The 27,331-nt window shown below is 53.8% G+C and overlaps 11 protein-coding genes across 11 annotated transcripts; 5 read left to right on the forward strand and 6 right to left on the reverse strand.

Moving 5' to 3' along the window:
* Positions 1-1,014: 1,014 nt before the first annotated feature.
* On the reverse strand, positions 1,015-2,426 carry PG986_007576 (ubiquitin-conjugating enzyme/RWD-like protein; the record flags this gene model as incomplete). Its single annotated transcript, XM_066843798.1, has 2 exons — positions 1,015-1,899; positions 1,965-2,426. 2 exons carry the CDS (start codon positions 2,424-2,426, stop codon positions 1,015-1,017), a joined length of 1,347 nt encoding a protein of 448 aa, XP_066699910.1.
* Positions 2,427-4,056: 1,630 nt separating this feature from the next.
* Positions 4,057-5,266, forward strand: PG986_007577 (c-3 sterol dehydrogenase c-4 decarboxylase; the record flags this gene model as incomplete). Its single annotated transcript, XM_066843799.1, has 2 exons — positions 4,057-4,551; positions 4,631-5,266. The coding sequence occupies 2 exons, from the start codon at positions 4,057-4,059 to the stop codon at positions 5,264-5,266; spliced, it is 1,131 nt and encodes a 376-aa protein (XP_066699911.1).
* A 1,175-nt stretch (positions 5,267-6,441) lies between these two features.
* PG986_007578 (Rho-type GTPase-activating protein 1) lies at positions 6,442-10,163 on the reverse strand (the record flags this gene model as incomplete). The annotated part of the gene is made up of 3 exons (XM_066843800.1): positions 6,442-6,888; positions 6,944-9,742; positions 9,810-10,163. 3 exons carry the CDS (start codon positions 10,161-10,163, stop codon positions 6,442-6,444), a joined length of 3,600 nt encoding a protein of 1,199 aa, XP_066699912.1.
* Positions 10,164-13,643: 3,480 nt separating this feature from the next.
* PG986_007579 (uncharacterized protein) lies at positions 13,644-14,499 on the forward strand (the record flags this gene model as incomplete). Its single annotated transcript, XM_066843801.1, has 3 exons — positions 13,644-13,753; positions 13,806-13,996; positions 14,084-14,499. 3 exons carry the CDS (start codon positions 13,644-13,646, stop codon positions 14,497-14,499), a joined length of 717 nt encoding a protein of 238 aa, XP_066699913.1.
* Positions 14,500-14,786: 287 nt separating this feature from the next.
* PG986_007580 (Borealin N terminal-domain-containing protein) lies at positions 14,787-15,964 on the reverse strand (the record flags this gene model as incomplete). The annotated part of the gene is made up of 3 exons (XM_066843802.1): positions 14,787-15,420; positions 15,480-15,768; positions 15,829-15,964. 3 exons carry the CDS (start codon positions 15,962-15,964, stop codon positions 14,787-14,789), a joined length of 1,059 nt encoding a protein of 352 aa, XP_066699914.1.
* A 719-nt stretch (positions 15,965-16,683) lies between these two features.
* On the forward strand, positions 16,684-17,664 carry PG986_007581 (uncharacterized protein; the record flags this gene model as incomplete). The annotated part of the gene is made up of 2 exons (XM_066843803.1): positions 16,684-16,974; positions 17,056-17,664. The coding sequence occupies 2 exons, from the start codon at positions 16,684-16,686 to the stop codon at positions 17,662-17,664; spliced, it is 900 nt and encodes a 299-aa protein (XP_066699915.1).
* A 433-nt stretch (positions 17,665-18,097) lies between these two features.
* Positions 18,098-19,522, reverse strand: PG986_007582 (trafficking protein particle complex subunit 4; the record flags this gene model as incomplete). The annotated part of the gene is made up of 3 exons (XM_066843804.1): positions 18,098-18,527; positions 18,655-18,777; positions 19,512-19,522. 3 exons carry the CDS (start codon positions 19,520-19,522, stop codon positions 18,098-18,100), a joined length of 564 nt encoding a protein of 187 aa, XP_066699916.1.
* A 138-nt stretch (positions 19,523-19,660) lies between these two features.
* Positions 19,661-20,371, forward strand: PG986_007583 (DNA-directed RNA polymerase II subunit rpb4; the record flags this gene model as incomplete). The annotated part of the gene is made up of 3 exons (XM_066843805.1): positions 19,661-19,845; positions 20,034-20,161; positions 20,250-20,371. The coding sequence occupies 3 exons, from the start codon at positions 19,661-19,663 to the stop codon at positions 20,369-20,371; spliced, it is 435 nt and encodes a 144-aa protein (XP_066699917.1).
* An 852-nt stretch (positions 20,372-21,223) lies between these two features.
* PG986_007584 (uncharacterized protein) lies at positions 21,224-22,352 on the reverse strand (the record flags this gene model as incomplete). The annotated part of the gene is made up of 2 exons (XM_066843806.1): positions 21,224-21,750; positions 21,815-22,352. 2 exons carry the CDS (start codon positions 22,350-22,352, stop codon positions 21,224-21,226), a joined length of 1,065 nt encoding a protein of 354 aa, XP_066699918.1.
* Positions 22,353-23,991: 1,639 nt separating this feature from the next.
* Positions 23,992-26,136, reverse strand: PG986_007585 (pumilio-like proteiny domain family member 6; the record flags this gene model as incomplete). Its single annotated transcript, XM_066843807.1, has 2 exons — positions 23,992-25,850; positions 25,908-26,136. The coding sequence occupies 2 exons, from the start codon at positions 26,134-26,136 to the stop codon at positions 23,992-23,994; spliced, it is 2,088 nt and encodes a 695-aa protein (XP_066699919.1).
* Positions 26,137-26,493: 357 nt separating this feature from the next.
* On the forward strand, positions 26,494-27,309 carry PG986_007586 (RWD domain-containing protein; the record flags this gene model as incomplete). The annotated part of the gene is made up of 2 exons (XM_066843808.1): positions 26,494-26,560; positions 26,684-27,309. The coding sequence occupies 2 exons, from the start codon at positions 26,494-26,496 to the stop codon at positions 27,307-27,309; spliced, it is 693 nt and encodes a 230-aa protein (XP_066699920.1).
* Positions 27,310-27,331: the final 22 nt, after the last annotated feature.

Here is a 27,331-nt window from a genome sequence, read left to right on the forward strand (position 1 = left end):
CAATTGAGTAGACGAACCCAGGTATTATACCGGATTAAGTCAGCATCCGTGCCTTAACAGCATTCATACACCAACCACGAAGGATGATAAACAGCAATTATCACGGAATAGTTGGATAACTTTAGACTGCCAACTTTCGCTTCCGCATATGTATGTATGCACTGCGGAGAGTAAATCATCTGACCTAGCATGACAATCATAGATACAAGTCGCCATTGTGGTCATTACATGTAGCTATGCAGTCAGTCTACTTGGCCATGCCTTCGATACGTGGAACGAAACGAACTCGTCTAATCATTACTTGAAGCACCTGGGCACTTGATCTTTATTTCTTTCACAGCTCGGGTCTAGAGCCTGACATGACTATCCCTATCGACTGGCAGTAAATACTACTCTTCCAAGGGGAAAAACAAGATGCCTTGGGGGAGGAAGGGATTAGGCGCAGCTGCAATAGGCAGCAGAAGTATTACTCTGAGACAATGGAATGCCGAGGATACCGCGGGGATAGATTGAAGGATGAGCACCAAAAGTTTATACACCATTCATTCCTGGCTACGCTTATTCCCCTTTGGAGCATACTTTTATCACTTTTATTCCTCTTGGGATAACTATAACGCCAGGAGTCGATGCGTGACTGATTGTCACTGGATCTGGCATGGATATCAGGAAGTGATCTTAGCAGGAGCTATTCATTCATGTTATGGGGAACTGTCGGTTGTTCCTTCAACCTTCCATGCCAAATAGACATGCACGCTCTGGCACCCCTGAAAAAGCAGAATCTGGATCTACCAGTGATGCCTTTATCCATGCCAGTGACCGTGTTCCCTGATGGTGGCTATCCGCTATCCTCAAACGCCTCATGGTATCGCCCATCAGCTGCAAAACGCGAATGGACATTAAAGAAAACCCTGGGAATCTGCTGTTGTGGACGTCAAAAAAAGCGTATGTCGTAATACGCGTCTGGTTCGTAAAGTACACATCGAAAGGACGAGAAAGGATGACCAAGAGGCCCTCTCAGAGATCCTCTATGCTCTGCTGGACAGACCGGCGAAGACGGCGGTTGTACATCTTTCGGTCTTCAGGAGTTCCCCAGAATAGCTTGTAGGCCTCGGGATGGACAATTGTCCGTGGGTCGTAGGGCGGTTGCTCTTCCTCCAGGGCGTTGATGACGGCATCAATGTGTTGTTTGATGTCTTCACGACGTGAAGGGTTTGGGGTATAACAAGGGGTGCCATCTTGCGCAATACGATGGTGAAACACTCGTGTCTCGAACTTGACAGAGGGTTGCTCTTCGGGGAAACGAGGGCTGAACCGAAGCTTGAAACGGAACGAGCCTCCATCAAGGTTCGTCATAGGACGCCCGAAATACGTCAAATTCCACACAAACGGATTGCCGTTCTCCAGTTCGACGCTGTGAGGCACCTCACTTCTCTTGTAAGACTCCCGAATTTGTTCAAACTGGCGAGCGAGATTAACAGCCACCGTGCCATCCTTGACCTTCGGATTGAGGCCTTCCGACGCCCATCTGTCTGATTCCGATTCCAAGGTAGCCTTAATATGTCGAAGTCGGCGCTCGAGCTCGGTGTAATTGAACTTGCCGTCCATGATGTTGCTCGATCCCTCGAAGGGCATACGAACAAAGGCCTGACCATCCTTGACTTCCGTCTTTGCCTTCTCGATGGCCTCGAGGTACGAGTCATAGTACCACAGAAAGCGATGTTTGACCAGGTCTTTGAATGGTTCCCAGGGCACTGACGACTCATCAATGTCCTCGTCGGCCATGTCGAGATCATAGTCGTCGTTATTCGCAGTCGATGTCGGCTGGACGGTATTACCAGCGATGCCAAGGTATTCTTCCATGCGCTGGATGACGGAAATGCGGAGCGTCTCGTGTCGGATCTGCGGACGTGTCAGTCGAAGGGGCGCCACACTGCTCGGGCTGGCAAGAAGACCGAATGCCTTACCTTGGCAACGTATTCCTTCTGCGCTTTCTTGTCGTGCTCTTCGTTGGCGTCCTCGAAGCCGGGCTCGTTCTCGTACGGGTTGGAGGACATGAGACTCTGGATGGAGAGAAGGATGGATTCTAGACCTTGCGCAGCAGACCACTCCTCGCCTCGCTCGCCCCGCCAAGTTCCCAGGATGGACAGGCAGACCTTGCCGTTGGCGTATATGTTTGGGTTGAAACGACAACGGCCATTGCTCGTGGTCATGGCGGTAACCGCAGGCGACTTACGCGGGTATTCCTTGTTGAACTTGACGGCAAACTCGAAGAAGCCGAACTCGTAGGGGGTCTCGTGGGGGCCGATGATCATGGTCCTCACATTGCGCACATCTCGATCTCGAAAAGCCACCGCCAGTGAGAGATCCGAATTCTTTTGGAGATCGCTAATCTCCTTGGTGATACGAATGATGGACTGGTCAGCCATGGTGCCGATCCGGATGAGACAATTGCTTGCTGGTCACGTCGGTTAAGACCATAGGATATACCGCATCCAAGTACAAGGGGAATAAGTGATTACGGCTGTGCTGGGGAGGGCGATGGTGGGGGTGAGCAGCCTTAAGGTCAGTCAGTCCCCTCTTTGGTGGATGGTGCCGTTGGGCTCCCGCCAAGGCAACAGTTGAATAAACGGAGTGAACAAACGAATAGTTGGAGTGAGTGGCGGGCAAAGGAGCAAACGGAGTGAGCAGCTGGAACAAACAGAGTAAACAATGGATTACACGGAGCAATCAGTGGGTGAATCGCCGTGTGTGTATGGGACGCGGGTCCAAGACTTGAGGTTATTCCACGTCGATCCAGCAGCTGAAAGGAGGGGTTGCCAGTGGAAGAAGGTTCGCAGTCACGCCCAGGACCAAAGCGATAGAAGGCGGATTCAGGTGCCTTGGGCAGGGAACGATGGAGCTGACGGGAAGTCTAAGAAGGGTTCGGCCTGGTTACTTTGATCAATTAGATACCAACGAATCCGGATCCGGCACATACAACACGGTACCTGCGATCTCTCAGTGACGGGCAGCAGAGTTGAGGTCATTCAAGATGGGATTCAAGTATGTAGCGTCCTCGAGCGTAGCGTGACCGGGGCGGGGAGGTGGGCAGTGGACAGTGGGCAGTGGGGTTGGAGTTAGACTGTCTTGAACCGAGCCTAGTGCGGGGCATCGACGCGCTTGCCTTAGGCACCCCAAAGCATCCAAGCTGGAGGTCCCTGACAGGCTGAGGCAGTTCAACTCATGTTGAAATGCCTCTCACCCTCATGGATCTACGCTACACGTGTTCTGGTCGATGTCAATCAGCATTGTCTACATATGTACCTATCCAAAGGTACTTTTTGTTAACTGTGAGACCATGAGACCATACCAATATAAGACTTTTTTTTTTCTTTTTTTTTTTTTTTTCTGTTTCTTTTATCTCTCTTTTACGTTGCATCCATTCGTAGCATGCTCGCCCTCTGAATGTCATCTGCACGGACGGGTCCTTCGCGTCTCCCCGTAACCAACAACCTCGTCATGCGGCCCGAGCCTGGAACCGGCCGATCAACTCCATCCGCCTTACTGCATGTGTACCTACAGCTCGTCGGTCACGTCAGACTGCGCCTTGATGCCGATGGTACGTTGCCTAAACCGTCAAGGTGGCCCTCCATGTACACGTAGCCAGGTAGGTAACAAAGCCAGATAGGTAACAGAGCCAGGCAACGGCAGTGTTGTGGGGTTTTGCTTGCTGCTGTGTTCAACTAATATATATAACAGAGGTCGTCTCGTCGTCGTGATGGAGCTCCAGTCCAGTGCCGCGCTACCGCACCGGCTCTGATCCGTCCAACTTCCCGAAATACCCAGTAAATTGCAGGGCGGTGAGCCCAGTCAATAAGGGAGGGCCCCCTGGCCGATCACCCCATTAAACCCGGCGAGTAAATGACCCCAGGCGCCGTACCATCACTAAAGCTGGCCTGCAGGTCGAGCCAAAAGGTGTCGTTTCCGCTGCCAAGTAGTACACTTCCACGGTTCCAATTCCAGCTGTAAATTGCCATCCAGCCAAAACTATCACCACTCTCCGCCGCCCCCGCGACCATGGCCACCGAAAAACCCCAACAGAAGCTCAGTCTTGGCCGTGTCGTCGTCATCGGCGGCTGCGGCTTCCTAGGCCACCACGTCGTCAACCTGCTTCTCCGCAGCTGGAGCTGCAGCCATGTCTGCGTCCTGGACATGCAGTGCACCAAGAACCGCCGGCCCGACTCGGACGGAGTCGAGTACGTCGATGCCAACATCACCGACAGCGACCAGCTCGTCAAGGAGTTCGCACGCATCAAGCCCGACGTCGTCATCCACACGGCTTCGCCCCCGGCCCAGGGCAGCGGTAACGTCAGCCACGATCTCTTCCGCCGCGTCAACATCGAAGGCACGCGGAACGTCGTCACGGCATGCCAGCAGACGGGCGTCAAGGCCCTGGTCTTCACCAGCTCGGCCAGCATCATGAGCGACAACGTAAACGACCTGATCAATGCGAACGAGACATACCCCATCATTCGCGGCAAGATGCAGAGCGAGTACTACTCGGAGACCAAGGTATGATGCCCGATCGCATACGACCGTTGCTACCAGGACGCGCGCACTGTAATTAACGACGCCTTGCCGCTCCAAATAGGCCGAAGCCGAGTCCATAACCCTTGCCGCAAACCGATCCGAGACCGCGCCCAATCTCCTGACTGCCTCCATCCGACCCTCGGGCATCTTTGGCGAAGGCGACATGCAGGCCATCTACCACATGGTGAACATCTACGAGCAAGGGAAGCACAACGTACAAATCGGCGAGAACCACAACCTGTTCGACTTCACCTACGTCGAGAACGTCGCCCACGCCCACCTGCTGGCGGCGCGCGCCCTACTCGTGACCGCCGCCGCCGAGACGCAGCCCCTTGACCACGAGCGCGTTGACGGCGAGGCCTTTCTCGTGACCAACGGCCAGCCCGTCTACTTCTGGGACTTCACGCGCGCCGTGTGGCACGCCGCGGGCAGCGACAAAGGCCCCGGCAGCGCCTGGGTCATGGCGCGGGAGACGGGCCTGATGCTCGGCTTCCTCAGCGAGGTCTACTTCGGCCTCGTCCGGAAGCCCGCCACTTTCAACCGCCAGCGCATCATCTACAGCTGCATGACCCGTTACTACGACATCACTAAGGCCAGGAGACGGCTCGGCTACGAGCCCCTTGTCGGTTTGGACGTGGGCGTCAAGCGCGCTGTGGCCTGGACGCTGGAGCAGAAGAAGAAGGAAAGGAAAGCATAAGCGGGCATAATGACAGTCTCCATGCGCAGCATGGACTTTAATATATCACCTAGTAGTAAGGATCCACGAACATTGTTGTCGTTGGATGTTGTTGGAACACCTGTCGTTGCCGAATAATGACAAGCAAGATATCCATAAGTATATAATAAACGCCTGCGGAGTAAATACAGTCAAAAGTGGACACCGGACTTGTAAGATATTAGGCATCTTAATAATAACGAATCGACACACATCGATCCATAAATTTCAGAAACCAAAGGTTCCTGTTCTACAAAAGAGCACACAGCAAGCAGTATGTGACAGACAGGCTGGAACAACGCGAGATCAACTCCCAGGACGAGTTTGATTTGGAATTATGGGCGCCCCTGCTCGAGACCCCTTCATCTTGATTCGACTCCAACCATTTTGCTATCCCTTAACTACGTAACCGTATCTGCTTTGCGCTGCTGGCCTATCATTCCTTCTCAGGACAACGGACTAGTGGGGTTGTCTTGATAATTTGCCTTGGCCATTCGATGCTGTGCTTGGGCGTTGATTTATTGGGAAGGAACGTGGTGGCAGCATGTCTAGAAGGCAGGATCGGGTACGCAGACGAGCAACCGCATTCCACAGATGCCGGTATTGCCAACCAGGAATGCGTAGGAGACATAGTTGGGCCAATACCCAAGCCTCTTTCCCCACCAGTCGCACCGAGACAATTTCCATCAAACCAAGACATCGGCGATTCTGGCCCACTGGTCACGTAGAGTATGTAACCTCCAGCGCCCTGTCTCTTTAGCATCGAAGAAGACCAGCCAAGAAGAAAATGGCTGCCATAAATCCACACTACTCCAAGCTTTGCAACTAAAAAACAAAAGGTAGCGCAGCAGTTCTTGGCTGGGCCAATATGAGAACGAAAGGGGCATCAAATAGCTGCCCCTGAAGACGAAGTCTCGCTGAGGTCGCAAAAAAACATGAATTTGAATGTATCGCAGAACCGTCATCTTTTTGTAGGTCGAATCGATTTCATCAAACGCCGGCCGAAAATGCTGTCAAAGTCTGTCTACACCAGAATCATGCTATGTCGTGAATGCGCTCCTGCGGAATGGCAGGAAACTGCGGTTCGCTCCATGATTGAATAGAACTCAAAACGCAGTGGAGGTGGAGGTATATATACCGAAGGTTGATGACATGTGTTAACCAGTGCCTGTAGGAATGGAGCTGTTCTGTCGGCCCCATGCAGCAGGATTCGCTTGCGAGTTCGAGTTCCGCCACTGCTGGCGCTGCCCATTCTCTGCACCTTCAGGGCGCTGTTCAGCCGGGCCATACTGCTCCGGGTACGGCGAAGGCCCGTGATCAGGCACTCGATACCGCTGTGGAGGTGTCCCTTGATTTTGCGGGAACGGTATGGACGGCTCCTGAACCGGGACACTTCGCTCGTTATGCCATGTGCCGGGGTCCGTGTCCACTCTGGTTGCCATGGGCCTGATGTTGTCTTGTCTGTTAACAAGTTCTGCATCATAGTGTCTGGGTCCACCGACGGAGCGATCCCCAATACGCTTGAGGATCTCCTTGGTGGTAATATCAGTGCTGTTGCTGAACAACGTGGAGTCGCCTAGGATATCCATGAGTTCATCGGGAACCTGTTGGAGAGTTAGCATCGGGAACAACTAGTCAACTGCAACAAGGGACACTTACCATGCACATTTCGTCATTGTATTGAATCATCTCCTCCACACAAGCAACGGCAGTCATTGGCTCGTCTGAGAAGGTGGGGTTCTTGCTGACAATGTAGAGAATGTTGGGGGCCATAACACGAGCCAGGTTGTGGACATCCATCCTTGAACCAGTATCCTCGTCAACTTGGTGGAAAGTGGCAGTCCACTTCAGGAAGTTGAACAAAACTTCCAAGGAGTCGCGGTTGAGCTGAGGAAGGAGGCAGCAAATCAGATGCAAGCAATGCCTCCTCTTGTCGGCATCCTTGATCTTCGCTGCGGCAGTCCACACACGATAGAGCTTCTGAGTCATGAGAGGATCAGGAAGTTCGCGAAGATACCGCTTCAGCAGCGCTGCAAGCTGGTGAGGCGTTTCGTCATTCCAGCGGACGGCGTCGCAGCCATCACGATCAACTGCGTTGACCATTTCGGTCAGCTTCTTGATGTTTCCATTCTTCCGGAAGACACCTTCAACCGAGAGATCCTTATTTTTCAAGGCAGTAATCGTGTCCTCGACAATGGCGGGTATGCGGAGAGCGCCAGGGCCGACACCATCAGTTGAGTCTGCGCCATCTCTTTCGGTGATGACTTCAAGTGGCACACCGAAGACGCCCTTTTTCTTGACGTTTTTCTTATTCTCTTTATTCCCGAATGCTTTTCCAAACTTGTTCCAGAATGTTGGGGGTTTCCTCGCCTCGATCAGGCTCAAAAGATCTTCGAGCGTGAACTCTGGCTCAAGCAATGGATGCATCGAGAGCACAGCGACGTGGCGAACAATGAAATACTCCAAGCCTGAGAGCTCTGAGAAGAACTTCCCTGTGCCTCTCTGCGGCGAGGGTTCAGCCTGTAGACGAGGATCATCGCGCCCGTCAGACTGCGATCTCTGATGACCGCCGGCGCCAAACACAGGGTGCGTAGCTGGCGAACGGAACAGCTCTTGGCGGCTTTGCCTATTTTGTGCTGTCTGCTTCTCCTTAGCCTGTTCCACAGCCACGATACGGGGGATGTCATCCAGAGTCAAGGCGTCTTGATGTCCGAAGTACTGCTCAGTTGAACCACCGAGTCCGCCTTCCCGTTCTTCCTCTGGAATGTCTCTGCTTCGAGACATCATGTCGGCCCCTGCAGAGCCAGGTCTGACCCCCTGTCCTTCAGGCCCGTCCATTATCCTCGAAGTTCGAGCCTTCCTAAGGCTGGAAGATAGATGTTTATCGAGACGGGTGCTTCGAAGTCGGCGAACATCGTTGAGAGTGCTTTCATAAGACGACTCTCTCTGATGCCTCTCCGACTCACCTCCCGCAAACGACTTGGACCGCGAGTCGGAGGTCAACATGGGGGCAGGGCTGCTTTCGGCTGGTGGCTTCTGCCCGTCGGCCGAGTTGTATTCGCCGGCATTAGGATCTTCGGGTGTATGAGAAAGAGCGCCATTATTCCTGAGTATCTCCAGCAGCCTTGCGAGTGCCACCCTTAGCAGGAACACATATTGCTGAAGTTTGGAGATGCGTTCGACCCGCTGTCCCATACTGCCAGACTGCACGTCGCAGTCGGCGCAGAGGATCTTGAGATCGCGCTGAACACGTGCCTGATCCAAGATTTTGCTCAACTCCTTGCTGCACTTCTCGCAAGAAACACAAGTTGCATGCCACCTCTTGTCTCCGCTTAATGCGCACTGGTCCTCGATAGGCTTCCGACATAATGTACACTGATCCGAGTCGTTGGCGGACAGGCGCGCTATGCCGTTTGTTATCTGCAGCGTGCTATCTTCGCTCTTGGCTGTTTCGATCAGGCTGAGATCTTCGAGGAATTGATAGAGTCCATCGGGAGTGTGCTGTTCCCTCTCGAACTTCAGAGCTCCCTGCAGACAGATTCGAATTAACAGCTTAAGATAATGGGCGAGGCCTGTAACGAGCGACAGCAACTCCTGGGTGACTCCTAGTTTTCGAACACCCGTATCCTGGGTTTTCGAAAGGAGAGAGAAGAAGGATACTATCTTTTTACAGAGTAGTTTTGCCTCACGCCCATAAGAGAGCCCTGTACTTGGGTCAGCTTGGGACTTCCCGGCATCCACGTCAAGGGGCAGAGCACCTTTCAGTTCAAACCGTTTCATTGAGTCGTCCAGTCTGTCCGCAGCCGTAAAGAGAACTTCAACGTGAAGAATGAACTTCTTGGCTACCATGACACCGTCGATGTAGGCGCCATTACTAACATGCAATAACATATCAGAGATGCAAGCGGCCGACGACTCCTCAAACGTCGAGAGAACACTCCAAATGCGATAGACCTTGTCTTCCATCTTCTCCTCTTCGACCTTCACAAGCTCGCGGCTCTCGGCCGTATCCTCGGGCTCCGGGAAAGGCTCGCCGCCGTCCTGGGCGGGAGTGAGGCGGACGTTCCAAAACTTGTGAATCATGTAGCATTCGGGATGCCAGTGCTGATTTTGACCATTGCGGAATATCTCGACAAACTGCTTGAGAATAGCAGTGTGGCACCCGTTGCACCGCTGGGCAAACTGGGTAGAGTAGTGGTAGTGGCAGTATACGTTGCCATCGTGCTCGTAGTAGCTGTCCTGAGCGCCGAAAACAGTCGAGCAGAGCGAGCAGGTGAAATGCTCGACGTGGTACTTGCGGTCGAGGGCAGTTATATAAGATCCCCTGAGTGCACCTCCGCACTGGTGACAGAGTAGCCCTAGCCTTCGGAAGTAGTCCGTCTCGCAGAGCGGATATTGGCCGCCGCCTTCTTCGTCTTCAGCCGGGAAGAATTTGGATGCGACGATCTGGCCGCAGTCCTGAATTGCACAACACGTATCAGTGTTGCCGTCTTGGCCATACCTGGTTCGGAGGGGGGGGGCTTACTCTGCACTTGAAACAGTCCAAGTGAAATGTGCCATCGAGTGCCCTTACGAACTGGCCTGTCAAAGGCTCTCCACACTTGTGGCATATTCGCGTTTGTCCACTTGCTTTCCTATCGCGACCTCTTGACCTGTTTCTCTCGTTGCTCTTTCGGGATTCGCTGCCGACACTGAGGGCAGGGGAGCCGGGCGGTCGGTTCGGGGGAGGGAAGGCACCATTCTGGTACGAAGGACTTGGTGTCATGTGCAGGCGGTCCCTGTCGAGCTGGTACTCGTTGTTGTCGTTGACGTTGACGGGCGGCGGAGGGTGACCGTGAATGCGGTCCCCAGCCAGACCGCCTCCGTATTCCGAGCCCATCTTGGCGACCGAGAGAGTTGCCTGTCACGTCGCCGCCGCGCGATGCTTTCACGCCGGGATTGCGGTGGTGGTGGTGGTGGTGGTCCTTTCTCAATGGCGACTGTTTCTAGTTGACAGAGGACAGGGCGGTCGCAGCGTCTATTGGTTACGGCAATGTGGCGGTTGGGGGTGCTGTCCCACGTCAGACCTGGGCATTGGGCGGGCGACACTGTTGACTTTCCCACAACGGATAGGATAGTGCGTGCGACGAGGGAGGGGGACACCGGACGGGTTGCTCAAGTGGCTATCGGTGTCGTGCAGCAGCAGCAGCGGCAGCAGGTTCTGGTCTCTGCATTCGGATTATTAAGTGTGTAAGTTTAGAGATGGATGACTTTGAGTGCACTGGATTGGGTTGCTAAAGTGTGCAGTGCAGGCTGGTGCATTGGAGATTGGGATGTTTTGGACCCTGCGACAACCCTTCTCCTCATCGAATGGGGGAGCCAGGCCGGGGGGTGTGTGTGCTAGTAGGAGTAGGAGGAGATGGAATAAGTTGGATGCCGCCGAGAAAGGGTGACAGGCAGAAAATAGCTGGGGCCGGCGGGCTTCACGAAATGAAATCAACCATGCGGATTGGGCCGGGAAGCGTGCCAATTTGCAGTCCACGTACCTGTCAATCGAATCAAAGAAGGTCGAGCTCGGAAGGCAGAAACAAGGAAATGGGAAGATATCGTGACCGGCAAGGGAAACAAGGGTATCAGGTCAAAAAAAAATCGACGTCGCGCTCCCGGGTGCTCAACTATTGCAACAGTGTAGCAGGCGTATGTATCAAGCGTACATGTAGGCAAGTACGTGTAGGTATGTACAGGCAGGCAGGTAGGTCGGTAAGTAGGTATGTATGTAGGTAGGTGTATGCGCTATGCCCAGCGAGCCAGGTTGGGCATGTGTGCAGTAACAGCACAGTCGGTACAATAGCGCTGGGCTGGTTTTGAGGTCGGGTATGTACTGTAGGTACAAAGTGCTGCAACTTTTGGGACCAAGTAGGTAAGTAGGTTTGGTACTGGCTGGCCAGGTGGTAGGGTTGTAGGGGGGTCCAGAGGGGGATAAGCACCCTAGCTGGATCATTCAGGTGTAACCTCAGTAAGTACACGCTGCTGGAAATTGAAAAGGCGGAAAGGGAACAAGTGGGTGGTGGAGGATGAAATGGAGGACGATAAAAAGGTCCAACCTGGACCTGGGTCCCGCGAGCAATTAGATCGATGCTAGGAAGAGGTAATAATCAGGTACGGTAAGAGGTAAATATGTACATAGCTAGGTAGACAGGGAAGTAGGTATGTACCGCCTGGACAGAACAGCACTGTCCTAGTGGAAGTGATAGTGGAATTGGCTGAAAGCCGCCGGTACCTGCCCAGCCTACATACCTCCAACCGACTACATGTACATGTATTGATGTATGTGAGTAGGTAGGTAATAAACAGGACCATCAATCAATGGTGAGGTCTCCATCCTGTCGCTGTGCTGGACGGTACGGCACGGGTGCGTTTTAGTGCGGATTGGGGCGGCGCCAGGGGGTGGAATGAATGAGCGATGCTCCTTGCCCATTAAGGCACACTAGCCTGGAAGCCAACGAGCGAGCTTCCAACGTGGAAGCAGCCCAGGAACCTTGTGTGTGGGTGGAGGTCCATGACAGTTAGTGTGCTCCAACAACCAGAGATGAAGCAGGAGATGCGACTCGAGTACGAGACGGGGCACGGGGAGGGGGGGGAGGGGGGACCAAACAAAGAACGAGATTCATCAGCCGCGGCGGAAGATTGTTCACATGTATGTATATATACCTCTCTATATAGATATACCAATGAGCATTTTTCTTTCACCAGCCCTGCTGCCACGACCAGCTCGGTCGTACACGTAGATCCCTAATTCAATGGCCTAGGTATGTAGGTATGTAGGTAGGTAGGTAGGTAGGTACGGAGTACATTTTCCTATTTGACCCATTAAGTGTCTAGGTTAGAGGACAATCCAGCCGGCTCGAGTTACTTGCCGCTTGCTGCTTGTTCAGATCAGACCAGCAAATTCATGTCGATCCTAAAGTCACGTGGGCTGCAATTTCACCATTGCATTGCTCTAAACATCAATGCACACAAGTTGGTCCTTGGTTCGCGAGATAGTATGGAAGTGCAATTAGAGGCTGGTCGCGTTTTTTTTTTCTTTTTCTTTTTACAAGCTAACTGCCTAGGCAGCCAGCCAGCTTTGTTTTTCCCTCTTCTTCTCCTTCTTTGTTGTTATTATTGTTGTTGTGTATACCCGAGAAAGCCTCCAAGATCGGCCTCTTGAGATCGGATGCCCAGACGTGGTGACCTATAAAATAAGCCTATACAGATCTCACCGCCGCAACCTACATACAGGGGCTCCTATGAAATATACGACTGGAGCATTCGCCGCCAGCGTCGCCTCCAGGTGGGCCATCCAGCCCAACAGTTGCATGCATACAGCATACAGCCTACATATGTAAGATTCTGTACCTGAAGTCCATGGTTTTGGACGGGTAAAACAACCTGTGACTTTTGTTGCCATGCGTGAACACAGGCCGCACTCGTTCTTATGCATAACTTGCAACTCACATCCCTCTGACGCCATGGAGCCTACCTGCAAATCAAGTCAGGTCAAATCAGGGGCCAACAGTCGTCTCTACCTGCACTCTCTTCCTTCAGCGCCAAGGCTTGCTGCTCCTCCACAAGTGTGCTAGGCCAATGTGCTGGGGCTGACATGAGTGGTAACGGCCTTTTTCAAACCTCTAGGCCTAGAAGAAAAGAAGGGGGGAAAAGTATTTCAACGATGCAGTGACTTCCAGTACCGCTCGCCACATCCTTTTGCAGATATTCCCTTCATGTGTGTCTCGAGGCTGAACTAGCACGAGCAATGCATCGTGGTGGCTTTACCGTTGACCGCCAATCATCATGGTCGAAGTCACATGCATGCAGCGACCTGTCTAAAGTGCCAGACAGGCGATGTCGATCTCTTCTACATTATGCAGCATGAGTTCTCTCCTCTTGCTCCACAGGCGGTTAGAATGGCATTCTCGATGATGATGCATGCGACATCAAATGCAAGCGCAGTAACATGATAGACTCTGTGACGGATAGAGCTTACCTTAAGTAGGTAACCGAGCAACTCTCAAGCCAGACTCCAGTCACTCTGTAAAGCATGTACAGTTCCTACCTACATGTACCTTAGGTAGGTATGTACTTCTGTCAATGTAGGCGTTTCTTCTTCGAAGACCGTTGGGGGGGGTTGTATCAGCCAAACATCAATTGACGTCCATGCCTTGCCTCGCTCGTCCCCGTCCCTCCTCGCCTGCCTGCCCCACCAAAAGGCTCAAGGCCAGGAATTCCATCAACAACCCCGCAATCCAATGCTGGACTGATAACTGAAGGAGAGCTATCGATCCCGTTCCGACTCTCAATACAGAAAATAGCCCCGCGTCACTTGTATCAGTCTTCTCAAATGGCAGATACAGAAACAGTAGACGCTCCCAGCGAGCCCCAGGGACGCCATGTGACTTATTGCGGCGGTAAGCAAGACGCCTTTACCTCCCAGCATTGCATGGTTTTCCCGTCAAAAGACGCGGTCGGTGGCTAACGATTGGCGATGGTACGGTGATGGCAGTCTGTACTCTTCCCCCAGAGGTATGTTGCAACAGGGCGAAACTCCCTCCCACACCATGGCCTTCGAAGAGTCGAACCTCGGACTAACTGATAGAATCGAACAGTACTGTGAATATGGAGGCACCGCCAAGAAATGCCAGGACTGGCTACAGAAGGCCCATCCCTCTATGTACGAACAGATATGGTCGCCAGGTATATCCATCCCTCTTTCTTTGCGCGCCCCACGGCGCCCGGCAATAGGTACTCTCTAACGCATGGTCTCTCTCTCTCTCTCTACAGAAGCACTAGAAGCCGCCACGGCAAACCTCTCCGTCGCGGCCCAGGAGCGTGCCGCCAAGGACGCGAAGAAGAAGGCGGCCCAGGCCGAGAAGGCCGAGCAGAAGCAGGCGGACAAGATGGCCAACAGCGTCGTAACGATCAAGCGAGTGGAGCGAAACAAGCGCAAGTTCGTGACGGCCGTCTCGGGGTTGGAAGCATTCGGGCTTGAGCTTAAGAAGGTGGCCAAGGAGTTCGGCAAAAAGTTCGCTACGGGCGCATCCGTCACCAAGCTACCCAGCGGCGGCGAGGAGATCGTCGTCCAGGGTGATGTCAGCGACGAGATCGAGGAGTTCCTATTGGAGAAGTACAAGGATATACCCGAGGACAACATTGAGCTCGTTGACGACAAGAAAAAGAAGTCAAGTGCTGCTGCTTGAGAGGCCTGCTCAGATCAGGCATGGATCGGATCCGAAAGTTGTGTTTCGTATCATGTATGCACGCAGTGTAACATGTAGACTAGGACACCGAGGCAGACTGCTCGAATAGAAACCGACAGATTACCCAGAAGACCAACTGGGCACCATCTTATTATACCTAGCAATTCCATAGTGATGTAACCTAACCCAGAACTCCGTGATCCACCAGAACGCCGTCCCAATCCGTCATGAACCTCATTTGCACGAGCCATATTCCTGCTTTGCAAGCGCTGTTGGCTGCAGATATCTCAAGCTCGTTTTCGCAATGTCCTACCAGTGCCAGTTGTGCTTGCAGGTGCTGCTGTCGCTTTAGACGCCGGTGCCTTCTTGGAAGTGGCCGATTTTATCGTTCCCATGACTGTGCGTTTGGCCGGCGGCGGGGGTTTAGTAGCATCTGCTCGGGATGCTGTGCTCTTCTTGACAACCGTAGACGTGCTTGATTCGCTCGACTCGCTGGCGCCGCTGACCTTCCGCCTTCCACGTGTAGAGGCCGTAGTTGCGGCGACGGGTAACGGGGGCTTCCTTGATCGAGTGCTCGAGCTGGCAGCGCCTCCACTTGTTGGTGGTGCAGCAGCTTTCCGTGATGCGGCTGCAGCGCGTGATCCCTTTGCCTTTTCGACCATGCTTGATAGGATATTGGAGGACGGTTTAGACGTGATGTTCTTGGACGGAGAGGGAGGTCGGCCTATCCCAGACTTGACAGGTGAGGTCGGGCGTTCGGTGGCCCGCGGCGCAACACGCGCATTCGTTGATGTGGGCGACAGGACGTGACTAGGCTGGACGGAAGCCTCAGCTGCCACAAGGCCGGCGCGTGATTTCTTCTTAGGGATTGCGATCGGTTCCGCCGAGTTTTCCTTGTCGTAGACGCTTGCCATGTCGTCACTATAGACGGTCAGTAAAGTTCAAGCATGGCAGCCCATTCAGAAACATCGCCTTCCTACCTCACAGGGTTATGAGGACGTCTGGCATGAGCCTCATTTGCAGACACAGGCTTCCGGGGAATAGGCTTGGGCAATGTGCCGTCCTTGGCTGGTACAGGTGGAGGTCGAGTAACATACTGTGAGCGAGCTGCACGCGAAGGTTGCGGTTCTGAGTGCTTGGCGAAGAGTTCGCCCATCTTGGCTTTCCGGAGCGAAGTAGGAATGCGATTAACACGCATCTCCACCCGAGATCGCAATTGCTGCGCCTGCACATTGTACTGGGCTCTCAACCTGCGAGCGCGTTCGGTAACTAAGAGGGAGGGTTAGACGCGTCGTTCTGCCTATACTAGTTACGGGACGGGATTCATACTCTCTAGTTGCAAATTGTCGATCAGAGCCTGCTTCTGGGCAAGCGAGAGGCCTACTTTTCTCCTCTTGATCGGGCTTCTCTGGGGAGTGCTTGTAGGCGTCGACGACTTGCGCTTTCTCGGTTGCACGGGCGCCATGTTGTATGCTGCCTCCAGGCTCGGCGGGTGAATGTATATTTGGCGAAAATGGTAGGGCGAAACGTGCTACAGTGAAGGATGTCGGTTTGTTTTTGGTTCCGGGTTGTCGTGCTTTGCTCGCGCCGCGTTTGGTGGTGGTGGTAGTGGTAGTGGGCGAGTTTTTGGCGTCTCGAAGGGGTTTGGTGAAGCTGCCGGCAATGTGCAGTACATGTAGTAGTGTGGTGCCCGTATGGGGACTCCAGATCAGTGGACGAGTGTTGCTGAAAGTAAACAAAGTGCCCTGCGGGCTAGGTTAGCGGTGCCTACCTGCCTACAGGCTAGGTTACAGCATTGCAACTCTCTCCCTAAGGTGGCGCGCAGGGGAGTTGTTTGGCCCGAGCTCCAGCCAAAAAATAAGTACCTGGAGCTGGACACTCAGCATCCCGCATTGGATTAGGTAAAGTTGGTTTGGACTGGATTGCGCAGGCCTGAGCCCAAGGCTACCTCAGCTACGTACGTACCTGGTGTTGGCTTGCTGACGTTTATTAAGCTCCCCGACCCTGCCTCACGCCCGCCAGCTGCACTCCATTATCGTCAGCCTTCTCCAGCGTCCCAACACTGCGCACCCTCCAACCACATCCCGCACGAACTCAGATTTCGTCCTCCCCGTCCCCTCCAGGAAACAAATACCCAATTCGTTCTGAACAAGTCAGCTCCCGGCTGACAACCCGACCGCCAAGATGCCTTTGGAAGCGGTCATGATCGTTGTCGACAACAGCGAGAGCTCCAGAAATGGCGACTACCAACCGAACCGATTCGATGCCCAGGCCGACGCCATCAACATCATCTTCGAGAACATCACCCAGTCCAATCCCGAGTCGTCAGTTGGCCTCATGAGCATGGGCGGCAAGGGCCCAGAGGTCCTGTCCACGCTCACAACGGAACGAGGCAAGCTGCTCGAGGGTCTGCATCGCACAAGAAAGAAGATCTCCGGCACCTCGCACCTCGCAACCGGTATCCAGATCGCCAGTGTACGTTCTACCTATGCAGCCCTGATAGATGGGACCAGCTGTCCAGATATCAATGAGAGTGCCAGCTAACATCCACCACAGCTAGCCCTGAAGCATCGCCAGAACAAGTCCCAGCGCCAACGCATCATTGCCTTCGTCTGCTCACCAGTCGCCGATGAGGAGAAGGCGCTTGTTTCGCTAGCGAAGAAGATGAAGAAGAGCAACCTGGACATCGATTTCGTGCTATTCGGGGATCTGGACAATGACGCGGTGCAGAAGAAGCTGGAGGCATTCAACAACGTTCTCAAGAGCCCCGACAGCTCCCATCTCGTCGTGGTCCCCCCGAGCGGCCGGCTGCTTAGCGACCAGCTCATATCCTCCCCGATCCTTCTCGGAGAGGGTGCTTCGGGTGCCGGAGGCGCTGGTGGTGTCGAGTCCGGTGGCGGCGGCGACTTCGGCGGGTTCGACTTTGATCCCACTGATGACCCCGAGTTGGCCCTGGCTCTGCGTATGAGTATGGAGGAAGAGAACGCCAGACAAGCGCGGCAAACCCAAGCAGACGGCGATGGAGCTAAATCAAACCTGGAGGGTATCAAGGAGGAAGACGAGCGACAACCTCTATTGAACGAGGATGGCGAAGCGAGTGGCAGCGGATCTTCTGGCAAGAAGGACACCAAGAAGGATGGCGATGATAAGATGGACACTTCATAAATGGCCTTGGGCTTCGATGCTCGTATGCTACTTTGTACCTGTACAATACCGACGGGATAGACTAAAGAGGAACGGGCCATGACAGCGAAGAGGTCTTTATTCTCTACGAATAGCTCTCTTATAGTGACGAAAACCCATTGCATTCAAGTAAACACCTAACGCCGTCCCATGCAGACACAATCGTGAGAGAGAGAAAAGCCCTTCCTACTAAGTCAACTGCGCCTTCGACTGCCAAGCACATGGTAACCTTGACTAGTCCATAAGCCTTGCTCCTTTTGGGAGCCTGGCTCTCGTATTTGGGTACTCTGGGGTGAGTATAGGCCAGCTGCCCATCCTAAGCGTGTTACATCTCCGCTTCGGTCGCCCGATGCATGATCATCACCATTAGCACCCATTCTAAACGCCGACATATTACAACCTCGAGGAGCGTCCATCAACGAGAATTATTAATCTCCCGGATGTACGAGTTGAGCTTGCGGTCGAACATGTCGCAGCGCACGGGCATCTCGAGCTGGTAGAAGGGGTTTTTCATGACGTAGTCGGCGTACAGTTCATAGACCTTGCGCATGGCGACGTCGACGTTGGCCTGCATGGTGTCGGTGAAGAGCAGGAACTTGGTCCCCGTCTGCGTGTTGAAGCACTGCAGCCGGAAGTTCTCCGTCTCCATCACCTCGAGCCCCGAGGGCGGCTCCGGCCGGCTGGGCAGAGGGCCTCCCTGGCTTCCTCCTCCTCCTCCCCCTCCCGACGACGAAGCGCCGCCGAGGCTGCCGCTGGCAGAGTGCTGGTACTGCTGCTGCTGGGCGTAGTAGTGCGCGGCCTGGTGTTCCCGCAGGGGGTTCAGACGCGCTGTGATGGCGTGGACACTGTTCACGATATCTCAGCATACGCCTTCTTTCTGGAAAGGAGAGAAATGGGGCAGGGGCCGTCATCTCGGCCAGAGCTGGCAAGATGTAGAACGGAGGGAGGGGGGCGGCTCAAGGGGAGACGAACCCATGAAAGGTACCCGCAAGGACCAGATAGTCGTTCGAATTGAGCTGGTTAAGTCCTTCCCCGAAAGTCCGGTTGTAAATCAGACCTCCGGCCTTGTTGATGATGAGAAGTGCAATGACAGCCCTGTGAAGTGTGTTAGTATGCTCCGTTTGGGGGAGGATCGGGGTTGGCAGGGGCGGCGTTCTCACATCTTTGCGTGGAAGATCTGTCCCCAAGGCCTAAGACTAGGCCACGGAAAAGCAAACGAGAGTCGATATCTCAAGGCCTTCTCATGTTGGTCTCCAAAAGGCGACAATACTTGGGTTTCTGGTCTTCTCTTCTTCCAGTTCTCGTCGCATACAACGCTTTTGCCCCGTATGCTAGCCGGCAACCTCCTATTCAATGCGACGTGGTGTAGGAGCCTTGCCTTGCTTGTAGTTGGCACTTGCCAGTCGGATCTCCACCGAGGTTTCTCCGGCACGCCCAAGTCGGGCTTTTTCTTCCAATTAGACCAGCTCAGGCCTGCCTTCCGACAGGGACTCATCCCACCTGCTGCACTGTGCTGTACTTGGGTACATACAGCACTGATTGAAGGGAGCTTTCCCCAGCTTTAGCCTCCGAACCATTTGGTCCACGGTCCTTTTGGTCTGCCAGAGCCGCATCCGGGAAACCTTAAAAAAGATCACCTTACCTGCCTATACCTGTACCGCACCACCCAAAGACAGACACCTGCCTGCCTGCCTGTCTGCCTGCCTGCCCATCGCGACTTCCCTGTCGCGCCACCCAACCACAAAGCTCTCGCAGCTGCAGCTTCCCCCCACGGGCTCTTCGTCCTCACGCGACATCATTTTCTAGCGGAGGGGACCAATATCGCACACCGACCGCCCATCATCGCCAGCTGCCTATCGCGCACCCCCCCGTCCCTATCGAACGAGGGAGAGACAAAGAAAGACAAGAGGAACCTTCGCTAAACGAGGGTTTTGCCCGACCCGACCGCCCAACCGCCCAACCAACCACATCCACCACCATGTCTGCCAACCAGCAAACCTCGCGTACGAAACCCGTGCCCGCCGGCAACGAGGAGGCATCATCCGAGCTCCATCTCGGAGAATTCCAGGACGTCGATACGCTGTCGTTGTCCGAGGCGTCGCTCCTCCTCAACGCCATTTCGGAAAGCAGGCGCAAGGGTAAGGGCGAAGCGCACGAGACTGAGTACGTCTAACCGGTCCCCCATTCCATCATGAAGCAGAAAAGAAGAAAAAAAAAAGAAACAGGGAACGTGACGGGTTCTTCCCGGGGCGAGGGAGAGCGGTAGAGCGTGCAGCTGGCGCATCTTGCCCGGGAGGGAGCCTTTGTTTCTGTTCTAGTAGCTGACAACAGGCCGCTTTCTCTACCAATAGGATGCTGAGCAAAACGATCGACTACCTGGACGCATTCTCACGCTTCAAGAACAAGGAGAATGTCGAGGCGGTGGAACGACTCCTGGGCGCCTACCCTCAATTCCACAAATTTGAGCGCGCACAGCTCGGTACGTTCAATTACGACCTGGGACTCCATACAGACGGACTCGGTCCCTTTCTCCGTGTCGTGACAGCTAAAACTCTGCACTTATATAGGGTCTCTATGCTGCGATAATGCCGAGGAAGCCAAAACGCTCATCCCGTCGCTCCAGGACAAGATCAGCGATAACGAGCTCGACGACCTGCTAAATGAGGTCGGCAAGTTCATGAACCAATAGGAAGGTCGCAGACTGTTTACCAGGAAACGTCGAGTATGAAAAGCAGGGGTTTGGCAGGTTAAGGTTGTTTCTTTTGAGTTTTCGGTCATGGCCGTTGTGTTCTTCGTTCTCGTTACCACAGAAACTGGCGTTATCCCCTCCACGAGTCCCCCGCATCATCATTACTAGAATTGCATAAAGACCAAGGGACATCACGATCCAGTTGGTCTGGGCCGGGGAGACCATACATGATTACATTTTGTATTTTGCATGGACATGGCGTAGGATAGGTTTCGAATTCAGAAGGCCTCGTTGCCATCTCAGGCAACGCAGATACCGTGGATCATAGTGGTCGGAATGTGCTGTTTGTTCATGGCGGTGGATTGCGGGTTATAGGCTGCATCGGGGCAATCCCCCCCCCTTCTCCCAACCCATGACGAAACGGCACAGGTTGCTTTCTGGCAAGTGTCAACACCACTAAAACTATATAGATCGGGGTTTAGAGAAGTCCAATGTCGCGTATAACATCAATCAGTTAACTCTCAAGGTCAGGCAGCTTGCAGTTTAATGTTTACATTGTCCAAGTATTCTGCATTGTGGCGTATGAACACTTAACTTGGTACGATTCTTGGACCACGACATTGGCCACACAGCACCCATCCAGAGGTATTTGGGGGTATCTAGGGATTGAGCAAGTAAGGAAATCACATTCGTGAAACACCAAGATTTCCCAGGGCTTCCAATTTGCTGACGGTCGCCTTAGATGCAATTCATGTTGCTCCATGCTTTTGTGAGGGACTGCACCTGCAAGGCATGGCAAACGACACCAAGTACTCGTCCTGCGTAGGATTTTGCTTTGAAGGTAAAGTACTTTCAGAGGTGAGTCCAGCTATTGACATGCCGATTGGACTCCCATTCTGCGGAAGTCGCATTGAGCGTTCCTCTCAGGGGGTTGCCCGAATCAGAACGGGCTCGTCCATGCTGAGCTGCATCGGATTGCATAATGGTTCCAGTCATTGTACGCGAAAACCCCGGGGTCAGCAAACGCGGGTGATTAAGAACGTCGTTGGTAGACTTGGGTCGTGGTATCGAGGGGGGGCCTAACGCGGAGGGCAGTTCTGCCGGGGCAGGTCTCTCCGTGTCTCTGGAATCCAACTCGATGTACACTGGACTGCTGTCGAGTTGAGCGGGCACATCTGATGTTTCCTCCTCGATGGTGTCATGTGCTCGGCCGCCAGGCAAGTCCTTCCAAGCACCGGATCCTGTGTTGGTGGGCGTGATGGGACTCACAAGGGAGCTGTTGCCTCCCATACTTCGCATGCTATTATGGGGGGTTCCGAGCCTCTCGGATAGCTCCGCGCTGTCTTGCTCGGTCTGCTTTGCCGGAGATGCCGCTCTTCCTGTAGCTGGGGGTTAGATTTGGAGTGACCTACGACACAGGAGCTGAACCACTATCATACTCACCACCGAAGGGTGCAAACACATCCTCGCCATTGCTCTCAGTGCGAACGCCCCTTGCCGCCCTCTGATTGTCATGCATAAGTTTCTCATCGAGTTGATCGCCACGCGCATCGACAAAAGAAGGCATACGCTTGGCCAACTTGCGGCGGCGGATCAGTAAGAATACGACGAAGATCAACAACAGCCCTCCAACGACACCACCCGCGCTGATACCAGCGATTTCTGCTCGCCCAAGCGTCGACCTGTCGCCGGCATCATTGCCTTCCGGTACAGAGGTCGGCTGGCCAGTCTGGTGTGGAGGGGGGACCGTGATGGTTGTTGCTGTCGGTGACGGCGTGGCGCTGGTAGATTCGGTGGAGGCCGTTTCCGCCGAAGAGACTGTCGCCGATGAAGTTGTTGTGTCCGTCGGGGCCGCTGTCATAGGCGGGCCTACGGACGCAATCTCTGACGGGGTGGTTGTAGGATCGGGGTCTGGGTCATTGGTTGACGTGGCAAACGTGTCATCGCAGCCTCCCTCCTTGCATGGGTCGGCTGTGGTCATGTGCGTTAGTAGATGATCGATATCCATCGTCGAACCCAAGAGGTTCGAGGGCCGGGCATAAGTGTCGTGTGTTTTCTGGGCAGGTGGGATCAAGCGGGCTCGGGCTCGTCGTACTTACTCGAACAACAGCCAGTGAATTGTGGGTTTTGGCAATGGTAGTAGGAGGAACCTCGCGGACAGTCTGATGCAAGAAGCTGCCTAATTTCCATTCTTCCGCCCGTCATAGTGACTGTAGACAACGTCGTTGAAGTCAATGGTGGATTTGGTGACAACAATGTAGGTAGGGAACAGACACCGATGCACTGCTGGAGCCCGGATCAAGCCCAGTGACGGCGGAACATGAGAAGGCGGCAGTGAGCGTTGATTGTTGGTCTTTTGACCTGACCACGTTTGCATGGGCCACGATGTGCGGTGGAAGATTGGTTGGTTGGCGACTTCAGGTGGGAGTGATGTGAACTCGATCATGGAGCGGGCACAAGATGTCCACGAGAGGAGAAGGGAACGAAAGAGGGTGAAAAAAAAAGGGACTAGAGGAATGAGAGATGTAGGGCCTAGGAAATATGAAGGAAGACAGGACATCCGCACGCAATCAGTCGAGAGGAAGGGAATGGACAGGTTTGACGGCCCAAAGCACACAAACGAAGTGTTTGTGCCATCAGACGTTCCTGTTTAGGAAGTCACGCAAGAGAGCAGGACATTAATGATCTTGGTTCCAACCAAGCACAAGCAAGCTTCAACACCTTTATAGTACCTAGTGTGCCTGGTGTGTGTGCTGCAGACTTTTCGAGTAGCACGAGCTCACTTCTCAAATTCGTAGGGATAAATGCAGAATATCGGAATCTGGTTCCTGTAGGAAGGGCTTTTATGGAATCCCAGGTGCATGTACACAAGGTAGAGCAATTGAAAGTGTATTAGGTAGATACTTTGTATGGCCACATCTTGCCATGAAGAGCACCAGCCCACCTTGACAGGAGCTGTAAGAGACGAGCACTGCATCGTCTGCTCTTGAACGATCAAGAGGTCGACTGCCTGCTTACACGTGGTCATGATGACCATGTCCAGCCAGCAGCCAGTGTTGGGAGGCCCTTTGCAAAGGCCGTCCTTACCATGTCGTGCTCTTGCTGAACGTATACAGCGTGGCGATGGTGTCGTTCCATCAGTACAGTGCGATGGATCCAAAACCGGCCGGCTACCTACATAAGGTACATTGAACATGCCGCACTGCTTGCATTGGCATTTCCAGGATACACAGTCCACTTACATCTTACATCGGGTTTACTGCCGGACCTCGAGATGATATCCATATGCCTGTGATCCCAGTGGATGCCTCCGGAGAACCGCATATGTCAAGTCCACTATCCAAAGATACATGTGGCCACACAAACGATCGTAACACGGTTCCCGGCAAGGGCATTTCCCTTTGAACTACTTGTCCTCACAGGTCACCAACACATGTCGGCTCATGCGACGCGTCTGCGAAGCACAACAGTTAGCCGTACCACAGCGTGAGATGGCATGAATAAAAATGATACTAGAACAGTGAATTACTCCGCCCAAAACCCAGACGCAAACCCGCTCCAAGTGCTGGCAGGTAGGCACTGCCGCCTTCGCAGCTATCTCAGATGTATAGCTCGGTATACTACTTCGTAAGCTTCTCCAACAATAGCTTGGCACCCATGTTCCCAACCGATCTCTCCTTTTTGGGTCCCTTCTTTCCCTTTTTGGCCGGCTTATCTCCATCTCCATTGGTCTCCGCGGCCTCCCGAGCGGCTTGTTGCTCAGGGGTCTCTTCAGAGGCAGCCTTCTCCAACGTCTTCTTTTCCTTCTTCAGGATCTTCCTTACCTCATCGCCATGCGAGAAGTCTCCGGCTTCGAGCAAGCTCAGGACAACAAAGGAGCTGGGACCGGTGGCCCACGATACAATGTAGTCCTTGATGACCGGATAGAGTATATCTGCAAAACGCAGCGGTGGGTCCACCGGCTTGATCTGCTTAGTGGCCTTGTCATAACGTCCACCGGCAATGAGCGTCTTGAAGAGACGACCGCCATGAGGCATTTTAGATATGTGGACCTGTGCTGGTTCCTCTTCACCTTCAGGCTTGGCTTCCTCGTCATCGATATCCATTCCCATCTCAGCGTTCGGGTCACCGCCGGCTGCACTGGCGACCGCTTGTAGGGCCTCGGACTTGTCACCGACAGCAGACAATAAAATTTCTGCAACCATTTGGCAGCCAAATGAAGTAGATACCAAGTCCAGGGCCGAAGACTCGATGGAAGAGATCAGGGGTGGAGACACCGCCGTGACGAGCTCTTTCCTCCGTATCTCAGGGTCCTTCTTACTGGTAGTTTTCCGTATCTCGCCAATCTCTGCCAGAAGCTCTAGATCGTAAGCATGGCTGCCATCGAAGAGGGCCCTTGAGGGACCTTCGAACAGGTACCGGACAGATAGACGACCATTCGGGTCATTTGCAAGGACGAGCAAGTTGTTGGCATCGTCTTGTTCGCCCTTGCCAATCATCTCAGGGAATATGGACTTGGAAGTCAAAACGGTATCATCAATAACGTCGTAAGCAGTAAGGATGATGAGATGGCCATGCGCATCAGTTGACATGAGCTGGAATGTATCCTTGTAGGCTTTAAGGATCTGCTTGCGGTCCTTTGCAGAACCATGTGCCAGAAGAAGGCAGACCAATCGGGCACCGGATTTGGTGAAGGCCATGTTCTTTAGCAGATCACTCTCGTCCTCCTTGATCATTTCAGTGTACTCCTTCGCCTCCTCGGTGCCGGATTTGGTGTTCAGGAAGTACTGGAGCATGGCGTCGTGCAACATAGTGAAACCAGTCATCTTCTTTTGGATAAGTTGATTTGTCAGATCCAGCAGATACCTCATGATGATTGGCCTCTTGCTCGGCTGCTCCTCGATAATCGTGGCCAGATCGGAAGTGGTGGCAGCATCGCCGGAGCTTCTGAAAATCGCAAACTCGGGACCATACCACTCACGCAGCATCACCGCCTTCTGTTCGGGCGTAGCAACGCCGCGGTAGATATCGTCCAGAATCCAAGACGCCTCCGGGTGGTTGATTAACTTGCGAACCTTTCCGTAGAACTCGGGGACAATAAGTTCCCGGACCTCCTTCTCGCCTTCCACGATGAGCTTGCCGATCAAGAACTTTGCGTACTTGCTCTCGGCCAATTGCGCAAATGTGCCCTTCAGCTCGTTCGCAATCATCTTTCGTCGTTCAGGGTTGGAGTATTTGATGGCTGTCTGTACGACACGAACCGTGTCGTGCTTCAGCGCAAACTCCTTTATCCGGCCGGTAACGATGGCGAACAGCTCGTCGACAAGCTTGTCGCGCTCTTCCTTGGGGACATGAGACTTCCTTCGTAACCTCTCCCAGAGCTTCTTCGCGCGTAGGGACTCGTCGGCCAGAGGCTTCTGGTTCCTGCGCTCGAGCGCAATCTGCTTCTGCTTCTGATGTGCTTCCCGCGAATTCGTGCCTGGCAAAGAGGGTGAGTACTATGGGGTGGTAGCGTGTGCACATCAGATTGACTTACCATTTGACGCTTCTGCGCCGTTGGACCCATTGGCCTTCTTGTTGTCTAACGAGGCGCCCCCATCCTCTGCATCGTCTGAGAAAGCCTCGAAGTCATCGTCGTTTTCGTCGACTACGGGCTCTTCCTTAGGAGCCGGGCGCTTCTCGAACTTGGGCTTCTTATTGGACTTGTCTTTGGGGCCGTTGAAGCTCTTGCGCTTTGCGCCGGCGGCAGCGTCTCTGGGAGCCATTTCGAGTTTTGGCTGCTGAGAATGGCAGCGAAAAAAGTTGGGATATGATCTTCAAAAGTCAATGGGTCAAGCGCTACCAGATCAATTATCCAAGCTCCAGTACTACTGATAGATAACGTCCAAAACTTTTGGCGTTATCGCCTGGTAATTTTTATTTACTGCCGGGCGGTGAGACCAGCATCCAGCTACCCTCAATCTTTCGACACCCCACCATCAACGCCTGTAAGCCCACTATGCCCAGCTAGTAGGCGTGTAAGTACCTGACCAGTAATCAGTCTTCAATTGCATTCACCATACACGCATCGCATTGCCCAAGAACTCCAGAGGAAGCGAGATCTCGGATAGCATCTTTCCAACATGGGTCGTGAAGAACAGGTAGAGGAACGTGAAGTTCTTGACTCTATCTTCCCAGAAGAGATCACAGGTGAGTTGCGCCGGTCCAGCCCGAGCGAGAGCGGGAGCAGTTATATACCCCGCCATCCATGTATCGCAGTGCAGTGCCGCAATTCTTCAGTCCACTGACCCCAAGCCTGCCCGACATTCACAGACATCAACGAGACCGAATACCGGGTCTCGGTCCTGCTGGATCTCCCGCCGGACGAGGAAGACCCCAACGACCCGCCAACCGTAGTCCTGCACGTGCGGTACCCGGATGCGTACCCGGACGAAGCGCCGATGCTGGACCTGTCGCCCGAGCAGAACGCGGCACCACACCCGCTCTTCTCCGTCGCCAACGATAAGGAAACCCTGCTGTCGGGGCTCGAGGACACGATACAGGAGAACCTGGGAATGGCCATGGTGTTCACGCTGGTGACGGCTCTGAAGGAGAACGCGGAGCAGCTCATCTTGGACCGCCGGGCGGCCAAGGCTCGTGAGCACGAGGAGGCCCTGCTGGCGGCTGAGCGCGAGGAAAATAAGAAGTTCCATGGCACACCCGTCACAAGAGAGACGTTCATCAAGTGGCGCGAGGGCTTCATGCAGGAGATGGAGGATGAGCGCATACGCCAGGAGGAAGAGCGTCTCGCGGAGCTCAAGAAAGCCAGAGTGAAGGAGGAGAAGAAGCTCACAGGCAAGCAGCTCTGGGAGCGTGGTCTTGTTGGCAAGGTCGACGAGGGAGACGATGAGGACGGTGGCTTGGCCGAAGGCGTCGAGTCCTTGAAAGTCGCCACGTGATTACAGACAAGGGGGATTATAT

The sequence above is a fragment of the Apiospora aurea genome (genome assembly GCF_038362705.1).
Source record: "Apiospora aurea strain CBS 24483 chromosome Unknown utg000005l_segment0_segment0, whole genome shotgun sequence".
Classification (NCBI taxonomy): Eukaryota; Fungi; Ascomycota; class Sordariomycetes; order Amphisphaeriales; family Apiosporaceae; genus Apiospora; species Apiospora aurea.